Below are 11620 nucleotides of genomic sequence, written 5' to 3' on the forward strand. Positions count from 1 at the left end.
ACAACGTAGACTTAAGTTACAACTTAAAACTTACACCTACCTCCTACTAGGTGTAAAGTCCTCTGTAAAATAACAGTTAGCACGGCGCATCAATTTGACAGACATTTTTAACTTGCTGGAGGAGCAGGAGGGACAAATCCAGGGCGGTTTATGTCGGCAACGCGTTCTCCATGACGGATTACATCCTTTTGAACAGTATGATGATTTTTATTTATACTCGTGCTTTCGTTTTCCCCGAGCAGAGATACGCACACAGCATCGGAACCTAAATTAGGCTTCATTTTATAGGCTTCCCCGGTGGTGCGTTCAGACTTGGGTGTTAGCCAGTATTATTGAGTATTATAGACACTTGGGGTGATTATTTGTATTCATCTATGCAGAATACGTACTTTACACAGCGATTTCATAAAGTTTCCACATGTCTGTCATGCATATTTCAATAATCCGAACATTTCAGTCTCCCAGATGATGTAACAAGCTACATTCCCGATGTGAATATTGCTCCACTTCACTTGCTAAGGTGAGATGCTCCAGACATTCAGGTGGTATGGAGAGCAACAACACTGCTGGGGGACAGGAGGAACCACTGACTTATATCTTGGACATGAGTTTAGGTCACTGAACTGACGAATAACAAATCTACAACTTTCTTTAGCCATCAATAATGGTTACTGAGGGGGAAATGCCTAACTTTTGCTCTGTTGAAAATAACGGTTAAACCGCTTGATGTCACTTGTTGTCTAACGTTCTATTAATTCTAGGCTACTATCTGGGCTAGACTGGTATAGGAGGCAAACTAACATGAATTCTTACAGCCTACTTTATACACCGATAACATACCTATTTGTAGAGGTTTGCAAATTTCCAAGGTTTCTAATCTTTTTCTGTTGCTATCGCGTAGCCATGGTTAGATGATAGTCGTTGATTTTAGCTCTAGGTGCGGCCCAAGGAGGTTCTATCGAGGTTCTAACAGTGCGGCAGGGGAAAACGTCACTGTCTGTGACAATGTTTTGGTTAGTGGTCCGTTTACGCTCTACTAGTTAAGATGTACCTTAAGTCTCATGGTGCAACTAAACAAAGACACAACTTTAGTGTCAAACTAACTAGTTTCGACGTAACAGTTAGTGTAGACTTTACACCCTAACTTACGATAGAGCTTACGGTCAGCTGGTGCAACTGGCTGCAGGTCCCCATTGACTTCAGTTGTTTTGGAGAAGGCTGCTACCAAGTTGTGCTGCAGCCTCCCTGTGTGTTATATGGACTAACAAATTTCACCTGTGTTTCATTTGGCATGAGGGAGAGTAGATGATGACAGAATTTTCATTTTTGGGTGAACTATTCCTTTAAGGTGTATACATGTCTACAATGCACTTACAATAATGCGACTAAGACCGCTGCCTGAGGGCCAACACAGAGAGGATGAGGAGGCGCTTCTTCCCTCAGGCCATCCGACTCCTCAACGAGAACTGTGCCTAGCCCCCCCCCACCTCCAAGTTAGGTTGCACTATTACTAACTACTATTGCATAGGTTGCACTATTTGCACGATCCTGTGTATAGCACAGGTGTATATAGTCTACATTTGCTTGTACTTCTGTTTATTTATTAAATTATGTCTCTATTTTAATTGCTCTTTTAAATTTTGTTTTACACACTATCTGAGCCGGACAGGTACCTAAAGCATTTCACTGCGCATTGTACTGTGTATGATTGTGTATGTGACAAATAAAATTTGGATTTAATGAATACTGCACATGTCTTAATTTGACTATTGCTTACTCCGACTATGACCTTATTCGGGTTAAGGTAATCAGAAAATGCTGTTTACATGGCAGTGTCTTATTCAGAGTATTGTCTTAATCGGGTTAATATCGGAATATTGCAGTTCATGTAAACGTGCTCACTGTGTGATAGAGCAAAGCTAAAAAATAAAAAATCCCCAAACATTTGTCTGATTTCGAATGGCATAAAATAAAAAAAATAAAAAAGCAGCGTTTTGGCCGACTGCTCCCTCCGGCAGCTGAGAGACGACGGACGAGCGGTCTGACACTGAATCTTATAAGGTTAGCAGCTCCCCGCTCTCCTGTCCATCTTTAAAACAAGTCCCCTTTGGAAACAAACTCAGGATTCTAGGGCCGAGCAAGGAGGGTGATGGGAGGGGTGTGTGTGTGTGTGTGTGTGTGTGTGTGTGTGTGTGTGTGTGTGTGAGTGTGTCTCTCTCTCTGCTTTCCACGCACAGAAACCGACTGGATGCTCAAAGTGAACGCCGGCTTGACAGGTTTCATTATTCAGCGAGTATCCTGACAGCGCGGCGGACTCGTCTCAGCCCCTACCAAGCATGGCGGGCGGGGCCGCGCGCGACTCTGCCCGTCAGCTTCCCAAAACGCTCCCGCAAAGGAGGAAACGCGCACGCTTCTTATATGCAGAAGAAGAAGAAGAGCGGAGACAGGTGTGGCTGAGCTTCGGTACAGGGGAGGCTGAGCACCGAGCTGCACCTTCTACCTAGTTTCATCCCCTAAGACAGTGGTTCTCAACCTTTTTCATACAATGGACCCCTAATTTAGTCCACATTAAAGCCACGGACCCCCATTTGATGAGATTTTGTCTCTCGGACCCATATCTGAGAATATTTTTATTGTCAGATATGATTTTGTCCAGAATTCCATGACTATTCGCATTGTATGTAGAGAGATAATAGTGAAACTATGATCAAAATAGTCTTTTCTTCTACATTCTCTAATTGCGTTAACTGCTTGAAAATTAAATAATGCTGAAATTCAACAATTCATCAAGTTGCTGGGGACCCCCTGGAACCCCCTCAAGGACCCCTGGTGGTCCCCGGACCCCACGTTGAGAACCACTGCCCTAAGAAACCTTAATCACACTAAAGAACATCCTCTCAAGGTATTGTGGCTTTACACAACGCTTAACAGCAAATGTGTACTTATTGTGAAAATCCCTTGCCACGATATAATAACAGTGCTGGATTTAGATCTTTTTGATTTTGGAAGAATATTCCCTTCAAATATTAGAGACAGTGCACCTCTTGTCATCTTTAAACGACCTTATTAAAACTTGCTGCTGCAGGTCGGGTCGGCCCTCTCTGACTTGTCGTAGTTAAATATCAGGGATCGCCTCCGAACCGGGAAACAGAATCATTCTCTAAATTCTTAATCTGTTCCTTTGTAGCTTCCTTCACAGGCCTTTGGATGTCTTGTTCCTTATATCTTTCCCCCATCTGTTTCCTTTGAATGTCTGTCTCTTTTGAATCCTCTGCCTTTTAAATACTTTACTGTTTTCTCTTTCCGCTGCTGCAGGACGGGAAACCAGCAGAGTACGGCCCAAAGTGTTTTAAACACCTTGTATGGTGTTTTAACCTTTTCTCCTGCATGAATAAATGAATGAGAATGAGAAAGAGGGGAGAGCAAGGCTGATCTCTAACCAGCTCCCTTGTTACCACAGGAGTTAGCATCACAACTAATTTCAGCTCTCATAATGTACAGCTGGCTGCGCTCTATGGGAATTATCAACACAGCTGGAAGACGCCTTTGCCTAATCAGGTTGTTTGGCTGAAACTACCTGTTGTGTAATGAGTCGTGATTAAACTGGATCTGGTGCCTATACTGCACCAAATGATGTGTATGTACTATGCAAGGAAGTATGTATGTGTCTGCAGTCATTTAATTCAACAAAGTTTATTTTGTGTTATGCTGCATGTCAGGAGAGAAAACACAGGAACCTGAAGCCAGTCAACACGCTGATAGTCTACCACAGTGGTTCTTAACATGGGGTCCGGGGACCAATAGGGGTCCTTGAGGGGGTTCCAGGGGGTCCAAAGCAGACTGATGAATTGTTAAATTGCAGCATTATTTCTTTTACAAGAAGTGAACACACTTAGAGAATGTAGAATAGGGCTGTGCAAAAAAATCAATACAGCTGAGTATTGCAATATTTTTTTCCATGATACTGTATCGATTTTCTAGCCCCTCGTATCGATACATTAAAAAAAATTATTCATGTTTTAAACGGATTTAAAATGTCCTTAAATTTCCCTCAAATCCCTTTGAATTAAATAGTTTTGACTCAATTTGTCCGCTGAGTTATCAATATAATGTGATGTACATATTAGACTACCCAGGTGGTACACAGCAAGTTGTATTTTCAGCTCTATTTTTAAATTATGTATATAATGTATCACAATATGTATCGTATCGCAATGTATCGTGATACGTATCATATCGCAATGTATCGTGATATGTATCGTATCGTGAGGTCCTTGCCAATACCCAGCCTTAATGTAGAATAATGATTGTTTGACTCTTACTACAGATATTCATGGAATTCTGGACAAAATCATAATCTAGCAATAAAAATATTCTCAGATTTGAGTCCGAGAGGCAAAATCTCATCAAATGGGGGTCTGTGGCTCTAATGTGGACTAAATTAGGGTCCTTGATATGAAAAAGGTTGAGAATCACTGGTCGACCACACTGTGCTGTGCATGTTAATGCTTCTGCCTTCTGTCTTACAATGGAAAACTTTAATTTTTGTTGAAAATTAGATTTTTGTCATTGCTGTTCATCAGCTTTCAGGTCAGAGGACGAGAAGAGAAAGAAAAACCTCTTACTGAGCCATCAGATCACATTATCATGGATCTTTTTACAAGTCATTTGGCTAGATGGTAAAAATAAACAGCTTCACACTATAGCCAGCTACTGCCTGTCTCCTTTGAGGGCAACATCTTCATCAAGTTGTACATATATAAGAAATAAAATGATGATTATCTACTAAATGTCTTTTCAACATCACAGAGGACAAAAGCAAATCTGAAAAGCAGCAAATCTGACGACAGACAATCAGTCTAATCAGACTAATGTAATCAGCTCCATAGAAGATGACAAAGAATGACAGAAGACAATGGGTCGTACTTTATAAATCAACAAATCCTCGTTGCACTTTGGTTGGTCTGGTGATGCTGCTGATGCTGATGCTGATGCTGATGCCAGGGACGCAGCTTAACACTGCATGATGACGCTATTGAAACAACACTTGTTAATCAGCGGGGAGATGAGAGCCGTGAGCAGAGACTGACAGAGCCGCTATTCACTGACTGGAAGCGAGTGTTCGTGGGTAACAATTATTCTATCAACACACACATGAGCTTTGATTTCATAATAGTTACAAGTGGCCCAAGGAGTGTCCTCGTTATGAGCTATTATGTTATTTGAAGCTGACATTAAAATTGGATCCTTCTGTTGCGAACCACTAGTCATTAGCTGCTGGACTGATTGGCTATAAGTAAAGACACAGCGGAGGGAAGGAAAGACGGGAGGATGGGAGGAGGAAGATAGGAAGGAAGAAAAAAAGAAGGAAGGAACGAAAAGAGCCAAACTCCACCACTGTGGCCAGATGCATAAACTCCGGGCCTTGGACTGGTCTTTATAAACTTGTCTTGTTTTAAACTAATTTAAATTATAAACTGATTTAGGACATAAACTGGTCTATAATTCTCTATTTAGACCAGTTTGACTGTATAAGAATGGATCTATAAGTATGTCCATTGCATAATAACAAGCTGAACAGCCACACAAGAAATGCAACTAGCATTCCTCCGTTTTTTTTTGTTTTTTTTTGTTAACAACATAATGTTATCATATTTCTTACCGGAACAAAAGACAAGATCACACCACCATGATATTAGCATCTTTACATTGGTTATCTGTTAGTTTCATAATTGAGTTTTAGATTTGAAAACAATATGTCTCAATCGGCTGTTCCAATCTCCAGATTAAAAACACTAAATCTCTATTGGCTGTTCCTAAATCCAGATTAAAAACAATAGGTTAGCCAATAGCTATTGGCGGTTCAAACTCCAGATTAAAAACAATACATTCTATTGGCTGGTCCAAACTCCAGATTAAACACAATAAATCTCTATTGGCTGCTGAAAACTCCAGATGAAAAACAATATGTCTCTATTGGTTGCCATCTGAACTCCTAGATGTCCGACCAACCTGCCTGAGGACCACAGGCCGCTAAATCTGTATCAACTTCTATATCACTTCATAAAACTGTTTTATAGACTTACATTTATGTAATGAGCTTTTATTGCTTTGACTTTCCTTTTATGTTTTCTTGCCTTGGATTCATATTTCTTATCTTGCTTTTATTGCTTTTGCTGTTAATTTGATCAGATTTTGTTTCTGATGCTTGCTAGAAGTGCTAGCATCTCCACGTTGCTGCCTGACAGCCTGTAGTATTTTCATTAGGTCCTAAGCTCCTGTTGTAGTAACATTTACAGAGCAGCTGATGCTCCTGCTGCTGCTGGTTTTCACTGCAGTTGCATTGGAAGATTGATTTTTCCATTTCACATTTCTATGCAAATTCAGATGTCTTGTGGAAGTGTTTGGCTCGCTAGTGGAAGATCCATTTCAACTTCCCTGGTTTCCTGATCAGGTGAGTCGTGTCGTTTTACAAGATTAGATTAGATTAGATTAGATTAGATTAGATTTCGAACATGTTAAAAAAGTAAAAAATATAAGTGAGAAAAACAAAACAAAAATAACCAATAAAATTAACAGCAAACATATACAGCAAACTCTCAATAAACAACATAAATAAATATTTCTTGTCCGGAAAGGAGTAGGAAGAAGTGAATACTTATCAATACCCCCTATTTTTATATTTTATCTATAAACTTAATGTTAAACATAAATATTCCAACTTTCCACCCCAGTGTTCACGATACACAACTCGATCAAATCAATCAAATCAAACAAAAAATAAAACATTCAAAACAAAACAAGAACAAAACAATCAGAATAAAACAAACAAAACAACACAAATCAAAAACAACCTACACATCCTGTACCCTGTCTTACTGCCAGTTCCCCTCTCCGATCATCATCATCATATTTTTAAACATTTGTTTAAACATATTAAATGTTCTACATGTCTTCATTTCCTCACTACAGTTGTTCCATAAATTAACTCCTTTGACTGTTATACAATGATATTTTGCATTAGTCCTGACTAATTGTTTCTTGAACATACAGGTTTTTTTTTTTTTTTTAGCTCTGTACATGATTTGAACCGTTTTGAAGTCAACCAAATCTTTACATTTTAGTGCAACAACAAATGGTTTGACTTCAGCTTTGCATTTTGTTTGTTGCAGTTCTTCATTGTTAAGTGGGTGTAGGTAATAGGGTTAGCATAGCAGGCCTTGCTAAGTGTATGTTAGCAGTAACATTAGCTGTTACGTTGGAGTAGTCTTTAGCAATTATTGGTGATTTGATTTTCTTACATTTACTATGAAGCTCACAGCTGGTACACATGGGACTTGTTTTGTAAAATGCTGTACAAGTAAAAATTATATTATTTATTATTATTATTATTTATTTTAATGCTCTGCTCTGATCTGGCTTGTTTTGGTCTAGTTTGGTCTGGTCTGGTGTCGTCTGGCCTGGTCTGGTCTAGTCTAGTTTGGTCTGGTCTGATGCCATCTATTCTGGTCCGGTCTGGTCTAGTCTGGTCTGGTCCAGTCTGGTCCAGTCTAGCTCGGTTCTGGTCTTACCGTGGTGGTCTTGACCCGGCCTCCCGGCTGTGTGCAGGTCCAGCCCGACTGGTTCACCAGGAGATCGCAGCCTTCGTCATCCAAACACGGCATCATGTCGCACCACTGCCGGCTCCTCACAATACGAGCTGCAGGAGGAAGAGGAGGAGGAGGAAGAAGAGGAGGAACAGGAGGAGGAGGAGGAGCAGGAGGAAGAGGAGGAAGAGGAGGAGGAGCAGGAGGAAGAGGAGGAGGAGGAAGAGGGGGAGGAACAGGAGGAGGAGGAGGAGGAGCAGGAGGAAGAGGAGGAGGAAGAGGAGGAGCAGGAGGAGGAGGAGGAACAGGAGAGGGAGGTGAGTATATGAGACAAATGTATGTATACATCTATCTATATATGTATTTGTTTATCTTTCTATCTTTTACATAATATAAGATATAAGTATATACATTCATACATACACATAAGATACATAGACAGACACATATAGATATACAGTGGATAGATCAAATCATCAGCAGCATACTGAGCATAGTAAATAATAATACAGTGTGGTGACATGAGATATATTTCCCAATGATATTAAAAAAATCATGAAACTGACTACCACACATGTTCATATACAGACTGTATTTCACAAAAGGTTTTCTTTATTTTTTAATGTCCAAGTACAACATGTGACTGCAGGACTGCAGACCAAGCTGTCTGAAGTCCCTTGATGTAGATTAATAGATTTCATATGTTTTTACAGAGGCCCACTCTGCCTCCCAATGGCAGCTTATTTAGAAAATAAATGAAGAAAGCAAAAATCAACACGCAATATCGACTCTTAGAGTTTCCACAGATCACAGGAGGCTTCAGTTTTTTGGCTAGACCGCAACAGTGGGGCCAGCCCTATAAACGCGATTGTCTGTCACTCACTGACTGACTGAGTGATGAAGTTACACCATTGGTCGGCCGTGGCAGGTGGCACATCATAGGATCACAGAAATGTAAGTTTCGTTTTCTCCGCCATCTTGTTTCTCCGCTGAGATCGGGAGCCCGTTCCTCCCACACAGTAAGCAGGCTGACCAATATCATGCATGTAAGCTGAAGCTAACTGAAGCTAAAGTAGAATCTATACAATTATATCATATCGCCGTTTATTTCGATGCATATGCGTGAGCTCAGTCCACCTGAAGCCCCTCTGTTCTGTCGGCGGAGAGAGAGACAAGCATGGAGGTTTTGGCGCGCTGAGGGCTTCCTGCCGACGCTTCCCGGAGTTTCCCAGGGGCCACGGTTCTGGGCTTGGATCGGGAGGATCGATGCGGGCCGTGGGCGCGGTGGAGAGGACAGCGGCGGAGAGAGGAGACGGGACGCACTGGAACGGAGGTCAGTATGGATGTATGGACTATTATTCTGTATTAGCAGTCTACAGCAGAGTTAGTTACACCATCGGTCAGCCGTGGCACGTGGCACACCCATACATGGTCCAGCAATATGCTAGGTTTTGACCTAGTCTTGTTTTCATAAAGGGAAAGCTGCTCCTAAACAAGGTATTGAATTCCTGGCCTAAAAATCAAGTTGAACATTGGGAAATATTTTTTTCTTCTTGGATCTTTTTCTGTCATTTGTTTTCAAGCACAGAAACTGCAATAAGCGAAAAATTCAGTAAATTAGGGAAAATGCATAGCGAAAAGAACCAAAATATTAGTTTGATTTATCTGAATATTTGCACATCTCATCAAGATTTCAGACCAACTTCACAGGTGTTCATGGGTTGGAAGGAACTGAATAGAAAACACTGGAAAAAATATACTTCTAGTGTCAGGAATGGACATAAATCCAGGTCCAGGCAACTGTGTCTGGTGTAAAATGTCTTTATTTGGAGGGCAAAGACATAAAAAAAAACATGATTCAGGCCTTTCTCAGGGTTTACAAGCAACAGTGAACTCAGAGAAGCAATCTCAATTTCATACCTGACTCACAGGTGTGTCTGGACTTGGATTTATATACTTTCTTGACACTAGAATTACGTTTTTCCATTCTTTCCTATCAATCTAAAAATGTTTAAATGTCATGGCTTCATTAACCTTTAGAAACATAAAAAAGCACAAGTCCTATTTCAGTCGAGTCTCCAGGATACTTTTCTGACTTACGTCTCGGCCAATATATGACTCGACTTTTTTCTGCCCATTTAAAAATAGAAAAAGGGGAAATGTTTATTGATGATTGGTTCATTTTCTCCCCAGCACTACAGACAGTTCAGAGATTTCACCTGTACAGATCTGCGTATGTTAAGATCCTCAAATGTCTGTTCATTGATCAGTTGAATGCTGAAGCTCCTGCAGGTAGATCTACATCTCTGTTAACATGGACAACGTTTACTCGATTTGCTCTGGCCTTGATCCTGACTTGGTCTCAAACCCTTTTGGACCTGGTCTTGGAACTGACTTGGACTCGACTGGTCTTGATCTTGGAATTGACTAAAAGCAATTGTGGCATGGAATTCATTACCAAGTTTTTTTATTTCAGAAAGTAATACATTTTAACAAAACGTTAAGATTGTATTTGTTTACACAAGGAATAGTGTAGAATATTATATGATGTTGTTTTTGAGCTATCCATCCCACTTTTATTTGTGATTTAGTGGATGAGTTGCTAAGTGATTTCTTTTTCTCAATTACTCAAGAGATGAAATTATTATATAGAGCTATTGTATGTATTAGACAGGCTTTGAGGTGGTGTTTGTTGTTGTTTGTCTTAGTAGTTGTGTTATGTATTGAGTCTTATTGTGAGTATGAATGTTACGGATGTGGATTGATGTATTTTCTGTTATTGAAGTATTGTTAAAAATGTTAATGGGGACCCCAGGAAGAGAAGCTACTGTACTGAGTAGCTACAATACAGTAGCTAATTGGGATCTAAACAAACAAACAAACAAACAAACCAAACCAGACCAGACCAGACCAGACCAAACCAGGCCAGACCAAACCAAACCAAACCAAACCAGACCAGACCAGACCAAACCGACAGTGAAACTAAAAGTCTGTCTTCTATCAGAGAAGAGTGCGGCTCTCTCCTGTTTACCGTACACACTTCATCATACATGCAGATCTATTTATAAAGAAATAGGACATTCTCACACCCGCATTTGCATATCATGGCACCCCAATTGGCCCACAGAGAGAGAGAGGAGAGGGGGGTGGAGGGGTGGTGAGGGAGGGGAAGGGGATGGGGTGGGTGGGGGGTGGAAGGAAGGGAAGAAAGAAGAGAGAGAACAAGGACCGACGGAGGAGAGAGAGTGAGTGGAGGGGGCGGGGGGAATGGAGGTGCTGTTGGGGGGGGGGGGGGTGTTTAGGTCTGGGGGAGGATTATAATTGAGTAGAAAATAGCTAATAAGAAACAAACAAAGTATGAGTGCCAGCTAAGCACTGCAGAGGATGAAGACGAGCACGATGAAGCCGAGGGCGACGCTGCGTTCACAACACTCAATTACCTCCGAACGCCACGCAGACAAATCAATTGTAGCGGCTCAATTAAACTACAGTAGATTCACACTGCAAACCGCAGATAACACAGACGTTTTCCTCACTGCAGCTGTTGCAGTGTGTAAGGTGCAGCTGCACAACGCTCCTGTCTGATGTCACGTTTATGCAGAGAGACTTCCAGATGGAGTCCGACTCTTCACTGCAGGATGGAGAACTGCTGCACTCCAACAGCTAGACTGCTGTGGAAAAAAACACTTTCTGCTCTATTTTTTCAATCGGAAGTCACAAGGAACGGTCTGGTAACTAGTTAGTTATGAGACACAAGAGTTTTGTTAGGAAGTGTACCTGCTGTTCAGCATCCTGAGGAGAGATGCAGGATGAATACACAAGGAAAGAGGGTGTTGGTGGGGTTCAAAATGGCTGCTACTGCACATTGAGTAACAGTGGATTAAGTTAAAACCCTAGATAACCGACAGTACAAGCAACCGACAGGAGGTCACAGGTCAGAGGGTTAGGGTTAGTCAGGATATACAGTATATTGTTAATGTAATCAGTCAATTAGCAATAAGTGCATCTCATTACAGATGGCCGCTAAAAAAAGG

At 41.0% G+C, this 11620-nt stretch overlaps 1 protein-coding gene across 2 annotated transcripts in view; it reads right to left on the minus strand.

Moving 5' to 3' along the window:
- LOC139661967 (chemokine-like protein TAFA-5) overlaps positions 1–11620 on the minus strand; it is a 94278-nt gene that overhangs the window by 18160 nt on the left and 64498 nt on the right. Inside the window, exon 3 of one of the 2 annotated variants that reach the window (XM_071540557.1) lies at positions 7572–7699. In XM_071540557.1, coding sequence (XP_071396658.1) covers positions 7572–7699 — 128 coding nt within the window. Of the gene's footprint in view, positions 1–7550; positions 7700–11620 lie in introns of those variants that run through there. The other variant, XM_071540556.1, reaches the window with a different exon arrangement.

Source organism: Centroberyx affinis, unplaced genomic scaffold (assembly GCF_046629955.1).
Source record: "Centroberyx affinis isolate AG114_WGS23_722 - 3 ecotype Tasmania unplaced genomic scaffold, CSIRO-AGI_Caff_v1 ptg003685l_1, whole genome shotgun sequence".
Classification (NCBI taxonomy): domain Eukaryota; kingdom Metazoa; phylum Chordata; class Actinopteri; order Beryciformes; family Berycidae; genus Centroberyx; species Centroberyx affinis.